General features: G+C 43.5%; 1 protein-coding gene across 1 annotated transcript in view; it reads left to right on the top strand.

The window, feature by feature from the left end:
• The first annotated feature begins 564 nt into the window (after positions 1–564).
• The window catches only part of LOC146009618 (uncharacterized), a 37,423-nt gene continuing 15,898 nt past the window's right edge, over positions 565–22,089 (top strand). Inside the window, exon 1 of the mRNA XM_083150066.1 lies at positions 565–669. Coding sequence (XP_083006192.1) covers positions 565–669 — 105 coding nt within the window. The remainder of the gene's footprint in view (positions 670–22,089) is intronic.

Raw genomic sequence — 22,089 nt, 5'->3', positions numbered from 1 at the left:
TTGCTGGAAATGTACACTGGGGAGTGGGGTGGCTGTGATGATGCAAATCAGCTTGGTAAGTGGTCATCTGGGATGATGTGGGGCCCAAATCCCGGAGATTTGCCCACTTTCTCTGGGGTGGGGTGGGGGGGGGGGTTAGGAGGATTACCAGCCATTTTTTGGAACAGGAGGTAAGTATACCTATCACATGTCTTAAATGGGAAAGGTTTTTTTATTTTTGTTATATAGACAAATTTGTTGGTACACTTCCATGAAGACAGAACCCCTATTTTTCCTTCTAATAACTTGAAAGTGACAAAATAAATTGGAATAGATTTTACATTTGATTTTTAATTCGATCAAACATTTTAAATAATAATCTTAATCAGTGGTACTCAACCTGGAGTACTCGTACCCCTTGGGGTAAACTGCGGTTAAGGGTACTTGAAAATAATATTGATAATGGCGGATGAAGAAGTAGTAGTCTCTTGATAGTGTAAGAAGTCATCATTGCCATAGAGACAACAATGTTGCGTCACTTCCCATTCGGTCTGCAGCGTCATCAGCGTCTCCTCGCGCTTTTACATGACGAGCAATCTACTGGGAGCTACCCGCGCTCTCTCGTCGATCATCTGCACCCCGCTAACACAGTCGGAGGAAACAGCTGCATTTATCTTACAAGCGCTAGCGGTAATCCCGGGGACAGTACACAGCCAGCAGCCAGACGCAGAGGGACCCAATTCCTGACCGCACACTACTCCTTCGCTACTCCTTAATATAAGGACATAGACAAAGCTCACTTTCACTCCACCAGTATGTACTCTGGATATTTCAAATTGAGAGAAGGGGGTACTTATAAAGAAAAAGCCTTTTGAAGGGGTATGGGAGAGAAAAAGGGTTGGGAACCGCCAACCTTAATGAGATCTAAGTGGCATGGACAAAAATGATGGACAACAATATGTTTGTAAGCTCTGTGAGTTATTTCATGATATAAATACAATTTAAAGGACTCTCTTGCCTGTAAAAGCACCAAAGAGGTTATTAAGTAGTAAATTCACTGTTACACACCTTGTGGAAATACACTGCTCTTTGCCTTTTCTTAATCAGTTATGGGTGATGGAATCCACCCAGACCCCTTATTAAATTTGTACCCTGGCAAGCTACAAAAATATCTTCTCCACAACCTCACTAGCACTTCCCCACCCTCACTTAAATAATGGTTTGGAATCAGGCTAAGGGCCAGATGTATCAACCTTCAAAAAGTGATAAAATGGAGAGTGATAAGCAACCAGCAAATCAGCTCCTAACTGCCATGTTACAGGCTGGATTTGAAAATGACTAAAGTATGTTAATTATTGTGTGTAGATGTTACTGAAAGGAGGTTTGTGTTGAATGACTCAAAGCACAACAAGTAGAGTAATATTGCTATAAACCTGCATCAGAGTTACTCTAACACTATCATGAATGCATCTTTGTTAAAAAATGTCTTACAAAGACACAATACTGGTCACAGATCAGTCAATTAGCTGCCTTCTGAGTAACTCTATGGCTATTCATAGTGTTGGGGCAGAGGTTTCCTGAATCTATCACTGGTTGACAGAAGACCCATACATTAACATTAACCCAGCAGCCAGTACAGATTCGGGTGTAGGCACTGCTATAAATCAAACAGTTGGGAAGTAGAGTGCTGCTACATAGACACCACTTATAGACAACCTCACCCAGAGGCATGTAGAAAAGGATGTGTTACACACAGTAGACATAGGTATTGTGTTTTGTAAAGCAATACTGCACCCCTACTGGTATTATAAGTTATATGAGAACTCCCTTTCTTGCTGTCCACCACAAATATAATCATTTGCAAAGACAATTAACTGGTAATTAAATGTGGATTGAGATATAATTTTGGAGCCACATCACAATTTCTATCTCGCCAAATTGGAATGGGCTATTTATTCTGAAATGTTAAGACAAATATTTTGTATCTGATGACGTTGAGTATATTTGAAATTCCAATGGCAGACAATTCCATGGATAGTAAACTCTACTTTGTTGCCAAGTTTAGATAGAAACATCAGCTCTTTATCCATTTGTACTTTTGTGTCTTGCATATTGTGTTATCAAGGGACTCTTTGAAACGCCAATAATGCATCTCACTATCTTGTGCAGTGTTGAGAGAAAACAAAAATCATTGGGTCAGCTATATCTTTTCTCTTAAACATTGGTCTTCATTTATTATTAAAGCACATGAATACTTTTTTAAAAGGTGTATATCGGTGACCACAATTGAATGGCTGTCAAGTGTGCTGATTTTTAGGGTTAAATATTTGTGTCTGCAAATCTTTTTTTTCGATTTTGTATTGACCATAAATACTGGAAAATGTAACTTATTTCTCATATTACACATAATTCCTATCATACTGTACTGTATATACTTTTTTAGGCTTTAAAAAACATTACGTGTAGAGCATAATATCCTATAAAAACACACATTCTAATTAAACTCCATAAACATGACATGATGGGTGTGATCTCAAGACAATTTCATGCATAACTGAGTTTAGTAGTAAGGTGTCCTTGTACATTTTCTTGGAATTATTGCAACTGTTCTATTGCTCTGAATAAATCTACAGGAGTCAAGTGATGTTATTTTTGCCAGCCTTAAAAGGAACAGTATTAACCAGTATGCAGGGGCTTGCTTCCCCCTCCCTTTATGGGTGGGAATATTGGGAGGAATGTATTTTTTACTGCTGTTGCCCATGGTAAAGCAATGGTGAATTTGCAATTAATAGGTGTAAGGGTAGAATTTAAAAGACTGACGATCACCCTAGCAGGGCTGGCTCCACCACTAGGCAGCTTTAGGCATCTTAATTGGAAAAGATAAAAGAGTTTGCGCTTTGGATGCACAACAAGAAAATATTTTTAATTGTTAAAACTTATACTTTTATTGATGTATTGGGGTAAAAAGAAAAGAGGGTGCTGTCTTGTGTGTTCTTTCAACATATAGGATCACACAAGATGACCTCTTTCTGCTACTTAGGTACCTATATGTTAAAAGAACACATAAGACAGTATCCTCTTTTCTTTCCCCCCCAATACATTAATTAAAGTATAAGTTTTAACAATTAAAAATATTTTCTTGGTGTGCATCCACAGCGCAAACTCTTTTCTCTTTTCCAATTAACCTGCCTATTATTTGCCCAGATAGCACCTCCTGTAAAAATCCCATAAACAATAAAGGGATACAATCCAATTGTGTGCAGACTCTAAACTCCTCTCCCCTCCTTTCACCCTATAAGCTTTTGGCATCTGCCTGTGGGTGCAGGCCACTGGAGGGTGGCACTTGGGACCAGGTGTCTCCACCCCCCCCCATGGAGCCAGGTGAGTGCAAGCTTTTGGACCCCCGTGAGTGCAGGCTTTTGGACAGCATTTGGAAATGGCTCTGGCACTGATGGTGTCTCACTGCGTAAGTGCTATGCTAGCAACATGACCAGTCTTGGCCACAAAAACAGCCACCATCTGCTTGGCACACTGCACTCACTTTAGATATTCTATGGTGGTGCACCTCCTACTGGGGTCTACTGGTCTGACTGTTTGGTTTTGTGATCGAAACTGTAAAACCAGAATTCATATTTACCAGATAGAGTTTGAGTGACCATGTCATGTCTGAGGGTCTGGGCTGACATGGGTGACTGGATGATACTCTTGCTTATGTAGCATAACCGTAAATGATGAGGAAGATTATAGGGAACATCACCCAAAGGCATGTTTTATTGAACAAGATGGTAGTAGATAATACTGTAGAATGATACTGTATTGAAGCAATGAGTAAAGGCTGAAATTAGTAGAAACGGAACTAGAACCAGAAGGAGCTTGCACCAGAATGGAACCGAATTCGGACACACAGGCATAATATAACTGGGCTTGGACACACAGGTGGAATGGAACAAGATATGCTTGGATTACACTGTAATTAGAGGAAACTGTAATTAGAGGAGACTGGAAACGGACTGGAACAAGAGGAGACTGGAACCGCACTGGAACTGGAGGAGGCTGGACCGGACTGGAACCGGAATAGGCTTGGACCAGATTGGAACCAGAATAGGCCTGGTTCTGACTGGAACAAGTATAGGCCTGGACCACACTGGAACCAGAACTGGCTTGGACCAGACTGGAACTGGAATAGCTGGACCACCTGCAGAAAGACAAAGGTACAGGACCTAGGGGAGCACAGTACTGCATGTGTACTTCAGGAGAAGCAATTATGTACTGGAAAGGCTTTATAGGCATCAATGCACTGTGATTGGATCAGGAATATCCATCAATTGGTTACTGGTAGTCAGCTGATGGTCTCCAACATGGCAGCGCCTAGTATGCAGGCAAAAACACAAATAGGTAGCAGTCAGTCTGTGATTACTGCAGCAATCAGGAGTTCCCACAGGTGCACAATCAGCTAGCAGAGCGATGCAGCAGCACAAAGTCTAAAGCTGGCCATACATTAGAAAGATATTGTACCCAATCATACAATCTCAATTGATTGTAAGATGGATTGTATGCAGATTGTGTGCACATCTTGTGTACACAATCATACAATCAATCATAAGATGGATTGTATGACTGATTGTATGATGGATTGTATGCAGATTGTGTGCACATCTTGTGTACAAAATCATGCAGCAGATGGATTGTATGACTGATTGTATGATGGATTGTGTGTAGATTGTGTGTCCAAAAACCACCAAGGACTGCTGGGGATTTCAAGGGAAATTGTACACAATCATGAGTGCAATCGATCTTAAGATTGATCTTTCTGATGTATGGCCAGCTTTACACAGGAAGGGTAGCAGCATAGATTTTAAAACAAGGCTGTGGGAATCTCTGAAAAATGGCAAGAAAATAAGCAGGTTGCCGAACCGTTCCCAAGGATGGGGGGGGTCGAGGGCAGGTGACGGCAGGGGCGGTGGTTGCCCGCGGGAACGCCCAATAATTAATGGGCGTCCCTATGAAAGCGCTTGCAAATAAAAGTCGGTTCCCACTGACTTCTGTTTGCAAAGCTAGGAGAACTCATTGGATGGTCGGCAACCATGGAATAATTTCAACTGCAGCAGTGACACGCGAGGGGATGTGTCTTCGTTACACATCCACTCGCATGTAAACAAGTTGATTTGGCTGCGGGCGGGTAGTTGGTGTAGTGGTGTCTCTTTTGGTTCTTGCAAAAAGTTGCTTGCAGTTGTTAAAAACTCTCCTGCTGTTGCAGACCATTTTTGTAGCAAATTATATCTAATAGCAATCCCCTTGCAATTTGATGAACAGGAAGTTGGTGTTTGGGGGTGGTAACCGGACATTTTGTGGATGTGTCAGAAAAAATGCAACTGTGCCCATTTTATAGGAGTCTGTAAAGTCAGTACTGGTCTCGATCAGTTTTTACAATTAATTATGGTATGGATATGGCAAATGGTGTGTAAGCATGGTGCAATATGGTCGCTGAGCTATTTTGGCTTATTACTCAGTTACCGGTATATATCGGTCAGCGACCATTTTGCACTGAGCACTGGTTTTTTTTCAGCAACTTTTCAGTGGTAGGGTATTTTTTGAAATGTAGAGGTTTGTGGTTTGTCACAGCAGCTTAAAGTTCTGAAGCCCACTAGGCCGCAAAGTATATTGGGGCAGATGTATTAAGCCTTAACAAGAGATAAATGCAAGGGTGATAAGGAGAGATAAACGTCCAGCCAATCACCTGCTAACTGACTTTTTTCAAACACAGCGTGTAACATGGCAGTTAGCAGGTGGTTGGATGGACGTTTATCTCTCCTTATTACTTGGATTTATCTCTTGTTAAAGCTTAATACATCTGCCCCATTGAAACCAACAGCTTTCAAACAGGTGTAGTGATGCATTGATTACATCTGTTTTGATGTTGGCTCCGCCTACATTTAATTTGGTGCCGCCCACGTGATGCCACTTCTAGAAATTTTTCCAGGGTCACTTTTAGTTCCCATTCCGGCCCTACCCCCTCTATAGTTACACCATTGTAGAGAATGCAATTACTTAGTATTATTAATTATTTATTTTCCTACCTAACCACTTCCTTCTAAACATGCTTCCATTTACCAGAATTATAAACAGCTGGGTGATGAACTAGAGATACTGTACATTTGTAGTCTGTTACATTGCAGAAGAGGTTTTAAAGTAGCCACACCCAAGCAGTACACCATGTGGAGCCTTATATTATGATCAGTAAAGTGAGCAAACACAACAGAACATACTCTGTTAACCCCTTGTTGCATACTGTTGCAAATTTGTTACATACTCATATACATATACCCAGTGGTCGAAGTGGACATTTTAAAGTAGGGGTATGGAAAAGTGAAGGACGCGCTCCAGAAAAAGGGGTGTGGCCACTTAAAAGGGGCGTGTCATATACCTCTTATATACATAATAGTAGACCCCCTTATACTTGCCCCTTAAACATGATGCCACACAGAATGAGACAAAATGCAAATGGAAGGAGCCAAAAAATCACATTCTACCACCCGGATGGAGCAAAAATGCATGTTACATGGAGCGATGTGCTCTGTGCATCTAGTTAAAAAGGTATGCAATGTGCTAAAACAGCATGTGTTTTGAACTAGATGTGATGCGATCTAGTTCAAAAAGTATGTGCAGCACATACTTTTTGGTGGGACCACCCATAGCCTGGCAAAACACGATCGCTCTGTGTATGGACACCTTTATGCTAAAAATGAAAGTGTCAAAATTCACATCATGCCACCTGGTTTGAGCCAAAATTCACATCACGGTACCAGAATAAGCCAAAACTCACATCATGCCCCCGGACTGAGCCAAAATTCACATTATGCCCCTGGACCGATCCAAAATTCACATTATGCCCCTGGACTGAGCCAAAATTCAAGTGAATACAAATGGATTAAGAAAAATTTAACTTTTTGCCACACGGATTGAGCCAACATAATGCAACACAGATTGAGCAAATTTGAGGACACAGGGACCACGTGGAGGCAGAGACGGGGGGGGGGATGCAGGAACAGGGACATGGATCGTGGGGAAGCGGGGTGGGGAGTACTTTTGGGAAGATTGGGGGCGCAGGTTTAATAGTTTGCCATACTTGTGTCACTGCGCACACCGGCTCGGCAGGGCTACAGCGACGGCAGGGGGAAGAGCCAGTACACTCCATGTGGGCTCCTGGCAGCAGCAGGCAGAGACACACCTCGGCAGGGCTCCAGCGGGGAAGATACCCTTGCACAACCCACCAGGGTACTCGGCAGCGGCAGGAACAGAGACCCGGGCTCTTCCCATTCGGGTGCCCGGCAGCAGCAGCAGTAAGATAGGGTTGGTGGGGGTCTGGCGTCTCAGTTGCATCTCCGTGCGGCTGGATGGAAGCACACGCTGTCTGTCAGTAACAGCGTGCAGCTGCTTCCTTCTCCAAGGAGAGCGTGCACGATGGTACCCTATGTGGGCTCCAGATCCCGGCAGGGTTCGAGTAGAGTAGCAGCGGCCGTCTTGTAAGTGCAGCAGGCTGGCCACTTCCACTGCCTCCTGCTGCACACTTTTTAAATAAATAAACATCACTTCCGGTCAGTGGTCCAAGAAGTGCCGGTATGACATACCGCTGTATACATTGCATATATCCATATACATAAGGTATATACAGTATGTATACCATTACATGGTGGTTTTTGCCTGTGATTTTTTCATTATTTTTCCTTGTCAGTACAATACACAAGAAGCATTAAAATATATAAAAAAAATAAAAAAAATAAAAAAATCATGCAATAAAGGGTTAAACACTATAGCATACAGCAGCGGCGGATTGGGATTTTGAACCAGCCCAGGACATTTGTCAAAGCAGCCCTAATGGAGGTGGGATCTTGAGAGGGGGCGTGGTCCAGGACATTTGTCAAAGCAGCCCTAATGGGGTGGGGATCTTGAGAGGGGGCGTGGTCAGCCAAGGGGGAGGGAAACTCCTGCTTTATATATCACTCCCGGGTGACCATGCCCCCTCACGAGATTTCCCCACCACAGTTATGCTACAGGTCAGGGTGTATGAAATATTAGGGTTAGCCTGCAGGAGGGGGGGGGGGGGGGAATGCATAGGGCTAGGCTTACAAGGTGTGTGTAGTGTTCACCCCATAACCAAGCAGACACCCCCCATACCCAAGCAGGCATTCCCCCTACATCACTGAGCAGGCATCCCCCCTACATAACTGAGCAGGCATCCCCCCTCCCAATATATTATGGTGGGGTGATGGTGGCATCTAGCACCTGGAAGAGCTGACACACCATTGTCAGTAGAGGTGAGCGGCGTGTCAGCGCGGCAGGGGCATGTTGCAGTACAGCTGACAGCTGCTCTCTTTATCATTCTGCTCAGTGTGTCAGCTCTTCCAGCCGCATCCCGCCCCCAGCCCCACTGACAGGCCGCTCGCCTCCTCTGATGAGAGAATTTGGCAGCTCATCTCTTCGAGCTTTATCCAGTCCCCTGCCACTCTCAGTCTGTTAGTGTGTATGGCTAGGGTTGGGCTACGATTGTGGATGTGTGTATGGATATGGTTAGGCTAAGGGTGTGGGTGTGTGGATAGGGTTAGGCTACAGATGTGTGTGTGGATAGGGTTAAGCTACGGCTGTGTGCGTGTGTGTGTATGGATAGGGTTAGGCTACATGTGTGTGTATGTTTATGGATAGGGCTAGGCTATGGGTGTGTGTGGACAGGGTTAGGCTATGGGTGTGTGTGTGTACTCTATATGGATAGGGTTAGGCTGTGGCTGTGTGTGTATATGGATAGGGTTAGGCTGTGGCGTGTGTATATGAATAGGGTTAGGCTGCGAGGGTGTGTGTAGTGGATACTAACCTGGCCGTCCTGTGGTTGAAAGAATGAAAGGAGCCTGCGTCAGGGGGAGACAAACTGGACATTATTCACCTCATGTCACCACACTTCGGCTCTGGATACCTCCAGCGGGGATCTCTGGTCCCCTGAATTCTTCACACCCTCACACCCTCCTGAGCTTCCACATTAGCTCCAGAAGATGCTGGGATCTGTTAACTGTTAGCTGTTAACAAGAACAGCTGCCAATGTTGTTTCCAATTTACAGTACACAGCAGAAGCCACTCGCACACTGCTGCATGTCCTTCAGTAGTTAGGGGAATCTGTGGTAGAGCGCAGTCCACCAGCAGCCATTATGAATCCTCTCTCACACATACAAAGCATCAACCCCCCTAATACCTCTCACACACAGCACCCAACCCCCCTCCCCTAACAGCTCTCTCACACACAACACCCAACACCCTACTGTCACCTCTCACACAGCACCAACCCCCAATCTTCCCCAATGATTGCTCTCTCAAACCACCCACCCCCTACCTCTTACCCTACTTGTCTCTGGTTTCGGTAGTTAGGGGTTTGACCTTCCCCTTGTCGACCTAATGCTTGTGTCTACCTATTGACCCTGTCGCCCTAACCCCATGCTGACCTTTTGGCGGTGTCTACATAAGGCCTGTCCACCTTGTGATGTCAACCTTATTACTGTCGATGTGGTTGACCCTCTTAAATTTCCCCATGCAATACAGTGATACCCCGGAATAGCTATTGATGATGATGATGATGTCAAAGTGTCAGCTGTGTTCACTATAGAAATGGACTTAGTGGGTGATTCTAATTGACTCACTAAGCAGCGAAATTCGCAGAGTAGTATATGGGGGCAAAATCCTTTAATGGTTGCCGCCCATCAAATGATTTTTCCTCTGTTCGCAAATCTAACTGAACTCTGGACTGGCCTAGGCTTGTCTAGACCTAGACCTGTGGCATCCGGGTCTGAGAAGTGGGCGGGCGGCTGACGTACTGTGACATCAGCCCTTGCCCTCGGAAAGCAGGTGCCCACCGGCGTTCGCATGGGGATGCCCAGCATTTTCCTGGGCTCACCAATGTTTTTTTGGGGAAACGCAGACTGTTCTGCCCCCTGCTCATCTCCATTCTGCCCCCTCCCCCCCTCCCTTGTGCGAGCGCCACAATGACTATGCAAGCCATCACAGAAGCTCTTCACATGCACATACAATATGTGATTATGAGCATGCGTAGGGCATAAACATTAGTCCACGTTGCAAATTTGCCGGGGACCGAATGAACTAGAATCAGGCACTTACTCCCTTCAGGTATGAATAATAAATTGTGAATGATTTTGAGAACTTTCTCATTCTGTCATAGTCATGTTGTACGTTAAAGCTTCCTCTAGTGGTCAAAAAGCATTATCTACAATCTGAAGCATTTCATAGAAAGAAAATCCTCTGAATATTGGAATAGGAAATAAGTGATTTATTAAAAGAGGAATGAGGAAGGTGATTAGTAACATGATACAAAGTCTGTGAGTTACATATTCAAATTATTATTTCAGTTATTCTTGTGTTTAGTTACAAGTTAGTTATGACTGAGTGCAAACATTCCTGGCTGTGATGTCTGTTAATGATTGCACAATCTTAGCTGTGCTAATATCTTTAATACAAAATAATTGTTTGAGTTTAACTTCTCTTTAATAGCCTAATACTTCTATTCACTGTTGTTTCTTTTGTGTAAATTATTAGACTGAATGATGTGCCCAACCTAAATAACAATATTATGATTTTATACAAACAATACTGTGAGTTAATAGGTTAAAACTTTTATTTAAATATTACACCCCTTTCACACCAAACTCCTGGATCTGACCCTGTATTTGGACACGGTTCCAATCTCTCCATGCACCGCTAGCCCCACTGTCCGCGAGGTGAATGAATGTCCCACACAGGCATCCATTCATCTCCTCCCCCGCTCCACTGCTGTCTGCACAGTACAGAAGACAGCAGCGGAGGCTGTGTGCGCCCACCGCCCAACCTGCAATACGACTGCAGCTGCGGACGGGGGGTTGGGCTCCCCATTGCTGAAAATGGGAGCCGGGTCTGCCCAGGTCCTCCCTGTGTTCCACCCTGGTCAGGACTAGGGTTTCCGGCACCCGGGCCAAGGCAGTCATTTGAAGGGGGGGGGAAACAAATGACCGCCTTGCCCCTGGTGCCGGAACCCCCCCCCCTCCCTGCTGACAACATACATACCTCCTGTGTGCAGCCAGCGGGGGTCCGGGGGCAGGTAGCGGTGTACCGGGGACTGGTGTAGCCGCTGTAGCGGCGACTTGACTCCATCCGTCTCCTACTAGCGCGGCGTCGGGAAGCACTGGTGATGACTTTGAAAAGACTTGCCGGGCGCTGATTGGCTGAATTCAGCCAATCGGCATCCGGCAAGTCTTTTCAAAGTCATCACCAGCGCTTCCCGCCGCCGCGCTAGTAGGAGAGAGTAGAGACAAGGTGCCGGCTACCCGGAACCCCGCTGCCTGTCACCGGATCTCCGCTGGCTGTCCCCGGACCTGACAGCGCCCCCCCTCCTCCAGCGCTTGGTGCGCGTGACCCCCCCAGCCCGCCCCCCCCTAGTTACGGCCCTGGAGAGAGAACATAACATTTACATTTTTAATCTACTATGCAAAGCCAACTGTTGTTGGTATTCGTATTATCACACCTTTGAGCAGAATCTGTATTGTTACAAGAAAGGAAGCAACTCCTTTATAGTCAGCTCAAGTATGAGCATGACCACTTAGTCAATTATCCATGGAAAAGGCAATCTGCCGTGTTTGATAATATCCTATAATTGTTAAATTGATAACCTATGCCAAAAGTGACTAAAAGGGATTAAGTATGTGTACTCGCAAAGTATACTTCTCCTGTCTGGTCTCCGGGTGACCCAAGGAGACAAAGGTCTATGTGGGAGGAGCAGCAGTGTGGTGGAATGAGCATTCCCAGACCACAACAGCATAACCACGTTATGACTCCTAGCAACAGCCTTTATCAACAACCTATCTCTGATACCTCGCAACCCTTGGCCACTGCACCCCACTATTGCATGCATCAAGCCAGACAGTGATAACAACCCACAGTGGCTACAGAATATGTAGGCCAGCTCTGGGGCCTGGCCAGGGTGTGCATAGCCATGATAGATAGTAAGTTTATGGGTCTGGTTGGTGTGGGCCCTGGGGGAGGAAGGGGGTCCCCTTCCATTAAATCTGCCTCTGGTTAAACTACAACATAAAATGCTGCATCAATATTTAATTCTGTACAGTAATATTTTTAATTGGCATGCTTGTCTTTATTCTTGCAACATTGAGTCAACTGTGTCTGCTCACCGTGGTCATTTTAAGTTTCATTTCATGCATGTTCCTGGAATCCACACAATTTGATGTATAACAATTTACATTAGTGGGTATTAATTCTTTGCAGTGTAATAGAGACTTTTAATTGTGGCCATAGTTCTCATTTAAAACACAGTAGCTGTAACGCAGACTAGTAGTAGAACGCCAGAATCAGAAATGTCTGCTGACACATTTTGTTTCTCTCTATATTGATCTGCCCTCTCTCTCTCACCTCTTCTCAATTTAAACTTGCTATAACTTTCAGACCATCTCAGGCTTGGTTACACAACAAATGATATTCACAGCTTATACAGGCGTGTCTTTATACACTATGGCGTCACTAGCCCGCTCCCGGGTGTCTCCCTCACCACCCTCATGGGCCAACATTCAGTGATTTAGGGGTGCCAAAATTAAAATATATCATGTCTCCCTCACCTAAAAACATTGTGGTATCCCTGTGCTTTATGGATACTTATTGCTGGGAACATATTTTGGTATCACAGTGATAATGATTAATATATCACTGTAATTTAACATTACTTACCCCTCTGGTAAGGTTCTGTGTTCTCCCCATTCTTTGTCTAGTTCCCCACTGTGTTGTTGCCAGCCTGCTGCTGCCAGCAATGGACTGGATTGTCTAAGTATGTGCAATGTGCTTCCACGGGGTCCAATAAAAAGCTTGGGGCCAAATGTGATATTGTGCGAGAATCAGAAAGTGAGAGATTTTGGGAGGGTTTTCCAATTTTTAAAATCCTGCAATCCTTTTTTACTGAAAAAAAACAACAACAACATTTTGAGTTTGCCCTGTAATTGGTTGCTAGAAAACTCTACCAAAATCTCTCACTTTCTGATTTTCACACCCTATTACATTTGGCCCTGGAAGTCTTTCTGGTTTTCCACTGCTGTCAATGGGAACCATACCACTAGGGATGGCCATCGACCATCGATGATTCAAAATCATCGATGGTTCATGGCCGATGTCAAATTGTTTTGCTATCGATGGGGGAGTATCAGATGGTTTCCCTCCATCGATGGAATAGCAAAACGATGTTTTGCTTTTTCTTCAAAAGTGCTGGGACACTGAGCATAGCTCCGGCCAACGACACCTGCGAAACCCCGCCCCTGTGTTTTGATTGGCCCACAGGCCAATCAATTAAACACAATGGATGACCATCGATATGTAAAAATATCGATGGTCATCTATTGCATAGTTAAGCACTATCGATGGCCAGTTGCCGATTTGCCATCGATGGCAACCATCAATGGCAATGGCAACGATGGCCATCCCTACATACCACTAAGGCCATCTATAGATGGCAAATACAGTACAGTGACAGACAGCACTTTGCTAAATACAGACTGGAGAACATAACACTTAACAAAAGCTACATTTGTTGTGTCTAGTTCTTAAATGAGCCCTAAGAGCCCATCCTTAAATTGTAACAAAAAAAAAAAAGGGTCCAGGTTGTCTCATTGCTCATGTGCTAAATTTTATGCTGTAAATTTGTGTTGAGTTTCCTGTAGACAGTTAAAAACCCTTTGCCTCTTGCAGAAATGGTTTAGAATCTCATTTATTTTCTTGTCTTTGCTGCATAGAAAAATATCATCTGGGACTATAGCAAGATAAATCACAGAGAACAACGAGTCTTGTACAGGTCAAAGGTGACGCAAAATTACTTTGGTAAAATCAATCTTCTGCTGTGATACCGCTGCGATAGTAAAACTCTGCCTTTTATTATCTCTGTCTTTGTTTACATTTTCTGCATGGCGAAAGGTCGTCTATAATCTGATTCCACCAAATTTTACTAACTTCTGGGACAGAAAGTATTGTTTTGTTATTAGTTGACCAATACTATTTTATATAAGATGGTTTTGATATTCTATCTCCCTAGTTTTGCAACATTATATAAAAGCATGTTGTGAGGAACAATCCCTAGTTGTCAGAAAATCATAATTGCCTACCTTTGAAGTTGCCTCTCCAGAAGAAGCCCGGAGGGGGCAATCAAAATTGCACTTTGGGGGTGGATCTAAAATTATGCGAAATTACGCGATTTGGCCAGGGTAGGCAAGTAAGCAGAAAATATCAAATTCTGATATTGATTTACAGGAAGAATTAAAAAAAAAAAATGCCAGTACTTATTTGCAAAGAAATTACATGCAGGGGCAAACGCAGGATTTTCAGAAGGGGGTTCCAGAGGGGCGGAGCAAAGCACGGAGATGGGCACTTAGGTGACCCAGTATATGCCGGGTCAGTTAAAATATTATAGATAGACCAAATGTATATAAATAATAATAATAATAAATATAAATTTATATATATACATAACAGCAGTGTAGACCCTAGGGCATTGCAATGTATTGGGCCCCAACCTATCCTCCAGAAGTAGGGGTGGGGGGTGCTATGTGTGAGGTGAGCAGACTGACAGTAAGACTGTAATTATGATATTTTATTATTTGTAGTGATGAATGTACACTTTAGTCAGTCTGTACCCTCTCGTACTCTATAGATATGTCTGTTCCCCATATATGTGTGTGTATTTCCAGATCATATAGTATTAGGCTGTAGAACTCCAAAGTAATTAATGTACTTTTTAGTCCGTCTGTACTAGGGAGGCCAATCCCGGGATTTAGGCCTAAAATCGTCAGGATTTGAATCCCGGGATTTCGGGATTAGTATCCCAGTGCTAAATGTACTTTTTTTTCAAAGCCGAGCAGCGCTGAGCACTTTAGAATGGCTCAGATGCTGCCCGGCTGTCTGCTCCGTACCCCCCGGTGGCCGATTGGTCCGCTCTCCGCTGTGTGCAGGTGCTCTGTGATGACAGGCATGACGCGCATAGGCTGCGCAGCGTGACCCCTGACATCATGCCACGCTGCGCAGCCCGTCCGCCGCCATGCCTGTCAGTGCCCTAAATTCAGCACAAGCACACAATCGCTCAGCCGCCCGCCCGCCCCGCCGCTGGATGGATGGATGGAGGAACATCGCTCCTGCTGCTGCCTGTCACCACTACCTCTGTAAGTGACAGCGCAGGGCAGGGGGATGGGGAAGAGTGGCGGGCGGGCAGGCGGGGTGAAGTAAGAGGGCATTAATATTGATATTTGGGGGGCAGGTCATTTTTTGTTTTTTTATTAGGGAGGCCAATCCCGGGATTCCCGGGATCCCGGGATTGAGCCTTTTTCAATCCCGAATCCCGGGATTGAAAAAATGCCCCGGGATTGGCCTCCCTAGTCTGTACCCTCTTGTTCCCTGCAGATGTTTCTATCCCCCCATATCTGTGTGTACCATAGTATTAGATGCTGTTACCCAAATAGGGTCGGACAGGAAATACCCAGGAAAGAACAGTATATGATTTCACAAAAATGTTATGTCCAATTACCATACTATTGTTCCTGCTATTTACAGGAGGGTGATAGCTGAGGGACAATCTTCACAGGGGGTGATCAGCACACAATGTAATCAGATGGTGTTTGTTCCTTGTATTTACACTCCTCTGTGCCTTTCTGGACTCTAGTAGACTGTTTGGAGCCTGACCCAGCAGGGGGGCAGCAGCAGCTTGAGGGGGGGGGGGGGGGGATAAACCTGACTCTTGAATCCACCAATCCTGAACTTGGGCATGCCTACTGATATTTCAGGTACCGTGGGAATTTAGAAGGTTTTAAAATGACTTGTACACATGCCAGCTCCTTATGTTAGTCGCAATCCGGGCTCAGGGGTCCTACCCTCCACTGGATCTTGTGGAACACATCATTTGCCCGGGAAGGGGGCATCCTACCAAGCTCTGGTGTGGAGCGTCTGTGTTGTGTGGATTTACACAGGTTTCGGCTATCACTGCTGTGTGGATTAAGTGATAGTTTTGCCATTTTGGAACTGCTGCTACAAGGACTGCCATTTTGGACTGCTACCCGATAACGTTTATATGCTACATTTGCCTCTTGTTCCTGTGTTTGTCTACCTGTGTGTGCTGTGATAAAAATAAACCATATTTTGGTTTAATCTGTTCGGTGTCTGAGTGATTGAAGAACCCGTATCTTCACACTATGAGCGGAAGCTTTGATGTCCCGCGGGTGGTAGGGGGTATTATATCAACCGCTTAGCATGTAGGGCTCAGTAATTTCTACTAATTACCCCTTTACTGCACAGATGGTGGGAGATGAGGTGGGAGAAGGGGGCATTGGACTGAATGAAGGGGTCCCAATACATAACTTCCAGGGTGGTAGAGGATGTTTAATATGCAGAGGAGGTGTGTATAGTGGAGTGGGCTTATTATTCATAATTTTCTGGTGGGAGGACAGCTTGCTTGACTGCAGATATCTCCAGTTCCCGGAACTAGATTTCTTAGCTTTTAATGGAATTAAAAACTAGAGAATCCCACCTACCAGGAGGCAGAGCAATCCGCCAATGAGTATATAAAACTGCATACCAGGTGTGTGGAGCTAGAGCAGTAACCAGCTGCTGGAAGGCTGATATCTCTGGTACTGGGAACAGTAGAGACCAGATTATAGTGTCCCTCAAAGGGGGAGAGTCCCAGCTTTTGGAATATACCCTCAGAAAAACTCTAAATCAGACAGAAACTGAAATATCTGACTGGGGAAAGCAAGGCTTGGATGGGGACCACTGCTTTGAAGTCAATATCAGGAGATATTCATTGTCAAACTTTTGGCAGAACATATAGATGTTGATATGGGGGAAGGACGTCAGTCCACATGATGTATACATTAATAAGGATTGGTTTATTAACCAGGTAGAACACAGAATGTAGGATAATATTAGGCTAATGCAGTAAGAACACAATGCAGGTGCAACAGGTGCAGCCAGGTATGTGTAGGCTTAACCCTTTGAGTGCCAACGTTGCTGTGAGAGATCCTCAAAATATCTGCTAAACATGCCAGCATCGCTCACAGCGACTGCTCTTTTTTTTGTATTTATTATTGCTGAAAAATCAATCAGCATTTTTTAGCCGATATTTTGAGAATCTCTCACAGCATTGTTGGTACTCAAAGGGTAATACAGGCGTTGTGAAGTATGGTAAAGCACACAACTGTATATATACACAGTGGTGGCAGTAAAGTATGTGCTCCAACTAGCAGTGGCGACACAGTGGTATTTGCAGACTCCTGTTATATACACATGTTATACCTGAACAGTGCAAGGTACTGTATTCCTTTAAAGACCCATTATAAATAATCCTAAAGCTCCTCAATGAAGCAAAAGAACATGTATGGCATATGTGGAGAGGATTGGATAGGAGGGTTTGCTCCTAACAAAGGTTGAAAAGATTAAACTAGGCTAAAACCCATCATGGACAGCGGAACGATGGGACAGTGTTATTTGGTCCGATGAGACCAAAATCTCCCTGTTTGGTAGTGATGGCATAAAATGCATAAGGAGAAGAACTGGAGAAGATTTGCATACTGATTGCGTTACACGTACTGTAAAACACCCAGTGAGTGTTGTGATATGGGGTTGTATGACATCAAAAGGTTTGGGCATAATTTAAGTGATTTATGAGAAAATGAATGCCCAAAAATACATAAATGAAACTCTTCAGCCAAACCTGAAGCCTTCTGCACTTTTCAAGACAATGAAGCATTTATATTTCAACAGGATATAATTTTACAAATAGAGAAAGAAAGCTCTTTGTTGGGGCACTCGTTTAAAGGTTTAGAAAGGAGTCAAAGGTGACTGCATAGGTTGTGCTCTGAATTGAATTAAAATATAACTTTTAATGTACAGATGGGGCAGGGCCCATCTTGGCAGGGGATGGTGATGGCGACGCCAGCCGCCATCCCCCGCCAGCGCCATATCGATGGCGAGAAGGGGACGCACGCGCATGAGAGGCGCGCGCATCCCCTTCCGACGGCGCTTCCATTCGCTCCCCCGGGTCCCCGCCGTCTTGTTGGTGGTAACCCGGGGTCCCCGCCGCCTGCCCGCACCCCCCCAACCCACCCCTAACCCTGTCTGTCTCCCTGAGGCGGAGACAGACAGGGTTTCCGTCACCCCGCCGACGGAGATTGAGACGCGCGTGCGCGTGAGACGCACGCGCATCTCAGTCTGATGGATGGCGAGGCTGCTGGCGGATCGCCAGCGGGGACGTTCTGGCGATCCGCCAGCCAGGATAAAGCCTGCCCCATCTGTATATTCCATATAAAAAAGGATTCACACATGTAGTATTTAAGAAAAATAAACAAACAGAAATATAACAGTTTATATACAGGAGACAGGTACTTGGTTTCCGCGAACCTATAAGTAGATCTGCAGATTCCCTTCTGATGTAAATAGCTGTTAGTAAAATAGAATTAAATAATTGATTCTGTAGGGTCCCACTTGGCTATATTGCACTAGGACCCAGATAGCCCAATTTAATGGGTGAGAAGTTTGACTTAAGTGCTATATATCACAATTTGTTTTAGCACTAAATTAATTTCACATCAATATTTGTTTCAGTACTAAATTGTAGCTTTTTCTCACATATGCAGAACTGTGTCAGATATAAACAAGTTAGTTTTAGCACTAAGTTATTTTCACATAAATTATTGTTACAGTACTAAATTGTAGCTTTTTTCACATGCACTGAACTATGTCAGATACAATTAACACTGATGGACAAGTTTAGAGAGTTATTTTGTATATCAATTCCTGTTCAGAAAGCAGCACTTAGGGGGTTATTTTGGTTCACTCTTTCTGACAAATTCCTTCTTATACCCCTTTCACACCGCACTTTTAAAACGGTATATTGCCATTTTTTTTTCCATTTTAAAACGTTTAAGGCTGCAATGGGAAAGTGCCAAAGTTGATTTACCGGTTAAAGTTAACCAGTATTTCAACATGGTTAAAAAGCAGAGTCCTACACGTTTTAAAGCCGTTTTTTTGGCAGTTTGAACAGCTCTATTTCAATGGCTTGAAATGTGTCCCTTGGGGGTTAAACGGGTTGAATGTTTGAATGGTATTAAATGATTTTTAAAACGGTTTTCACCTGCAATGTGAAAGGTCTCAAGGCTCAGACCCGTTTTAAAGTCCCATTTAAGAATACCGTATCATTACCCATTTCTGCAATGTGAAAGCAGTATTAGATGGACAAAACCATAGCCCTTATTCAGATCTGATCGCAGTACAAATTTGTTCTCAAAATGGGCAAAACCATGTGCACTGCAGGTGGGGCAGATGTAACATGTGCAGATAGAGTCAAATTTGGGTGGTGTGTGTTGAAACTGAAATCTAAATTGCAGTGTAAAATAACGCAGCCAGTATTTACCCTGTAAAGAAACTAAATAACTCACACAAATCTATCTCTCTCTATACATGTTACATCTGCCCCACCTGCAGTGCACATGGTTTTTCCCATTTTGAGATCAAATTTGTACTGCTATCAGATCTGAATGAGGGGCCATGTGCACTGCAGGTGGGGCAGATGTTACTTGTGCAGAGAGGCTTAGATTTGGGTGGGGTTTTACTTCAAAATGAGAGCTATATTGTAGTGTAAAAATAAAGCAGCTAGTATTTACCCTGCACAAAAACAAAATAACTCACACAAATCTAAATCTCTCTGCACCCTTTACATCAGCCCCCTTGCAGTGCACATGGTTTTGTCCATCTAAGAAGGATTTTGTCAGAAAGAGTGAACTAGAATAAGGCCCTAAGTGTCACAGATCGAGGATAGTGATTGAGATAAGATAAGGCACTCTTCTGCTGTCCCTGTTAGGGTGAAAGGGATCCATTGTTGTATATAAACATTGTAAAAAAATTTTTTGGGGAAAAGGGGAATGGAAAGTGAGTTCCGCACTGATATCCTTTTGGTCGCCTTCAATAGGCTATATCTGCTTACTCTTTCGGATTATTGATTAGATTTCAATTATTTTATTCTTAACAAGAGTGGTGGTGCTACCCCTCTCTAAATTTTAGATATACAAAAAGAGAGAAGAAAACAGTAGAGATTGGGGGGGGTGCACACTGCAGATAATTTGATTAAGGCGTCCAACTGATAATAAACATATGTAAAAATTAGCTTTTATTAAATATACATTAAAAGAGAAGTGGTATCCTAATTACTGCTTCTCAATTTAGAACAATAGAAGTGAGTAAAGATTAGAAATAGTGGTTTAAAAAGATCGTGATGTAGAGGCTCTTTAGATTTTATATGTGATACTGTCTCCTAACTTCTCTCTATTCATGGAGAGAAGAAAAAACTTTATTAATTTTACTAGTCAGTTGCCTGACTGATATTTTTGCTCAGACCGATTATACTATATCTGGCTATTATTTCTTTTAATATGCCAGTAAGTCCTTACTGCACTGTGATCTAAATGGGTTAATATTTGGACAAAAAGCACTGATTTAACTGTGCAGGTATATTATCCTTGGATTGTATTGGTGATACACACCAACCAATTTTCCTGGGTTTTCCTTTTGATATGCTGGATATCCTAGATTGATTCCGCACTCTCCACTTTATTTTTATAATCCAACTTATCAGTGGGGTGCAGATAACATAGTCATATGGTTATTAGTGTGTATTTAGTGTGATTTTTATGGCACTTTATTATGTTTGTGCATGGAAAGAATATATTTTTTAGTTTGGCGATTCTATGTGCGCGCTGGCTGGACTGAATGTTGATTGTGCACACTGTGCGCCAGGCAAACGCTGGCTGTTCTTAATATTACAATAGAAGCTTATCTATTGAAGGATGGTATATTGTAACAAAGGTTAATTGGATGGCTTTTCTCTATTGCATTAAATGCACATTGTTTCCTTTTAACTCATCCAATTTGTGCTTTTAAGCAGATTTCCGTGTTGGGTACACACTACTCAATTTTGCTGCATTCAGCCTCTAATTACCCAGACAAGCGCCAGTCATTCTTTCTATTACAATAGAAACTTATCTATTGAGGGGTGGTACAGTGTAACAGAAATTACTTAGATGGCATTTATCTGTTACAAATGGATACACACTGTTTCCTATTGACTTATCCACTTATATTTTAGTTATCTCACACTTAATTGATATTATTGCAGATAGATTTCCGTAGTGGATACACACTATTCAATCTCACTGCGTTCAATCTGTTAGTATCCAGAGTATCAGTGGTTTATTGTTTTGTTATGTAGACATATACGTTTATCAGGTAATTGTTGGTGCGTACACTTTATATCATATGTCCCGTTTCACAGTTGTTTATATTTCAATTTTACTATTGTATTAACGCTGTATTAGATCACTCATGTATTGGTCTGAGTGTGGCTAATTCCTTTAAATGTCCGGCGCATTCAGAAAATTGTTATCACATTTTATCCCTTGTTCAATGAATATGACCTATGCGGTCAAATGCCGCTATATTATACTATTATACTCAGCGGTCATATCATATAGGGGCAGCGTGTGATTACATTCCCCTCATAGTGCAGTTTATGTGCACTTCGTATTTGTCGGGGATAACTAACAATTCTATTCCCGCACACCCGGCCAGATAGTCTTAGCCGTGTGCAGTGTGAGCCGTGCAGACGCTGGCGGCTTCCTTTGTATTAGTCCTGCGGCACCAGCGTGTATGTCACATTTATATCGGAACAGCAATTTTAACAAAGAGACAGTTTTATATCACGTTATTAACAAGGTAACATTCCTATATTGTATAGAGCTTTTCTACATCACGCGCCTATGCGCATTTCACCGGCATAGCCGGCTTCCTCAGGACAGAGGAAGCCGGCTATGCCGGTGAAATGCGCATAGGCGCGTGATGTAGAAAAGCTCTATACAATATAGGAATGTTACCTTGTTAATAACGTGATATAAAACTGTCTCTTTGTTAAAATTGCTGTTCCGATATAAATGTGACATACACGCTGGTGCCGCAGGACTAATACAAAGGAAGCCGCCAGCGTCTGCACGGCTCACACTGCAC

Source organism: Crinia signifera, chromosome 6, assembly GCF_055691185.1.
Source record: "Crinia signifera chromosome 6, ASM5569118v1, whole genome shotgun sequence".
In the NCBI taxonomy this organism is placed as follows: Eukaryota; Metazoa; Chordata; class Amphibia; order Anura; family Myobatrachidae; genus Crinia; species Crinia signifera.
Note: the sequence above shows the minus strand (reverse complement) of the source record. Positions and strands in the feature narration are given on the sequence as shown.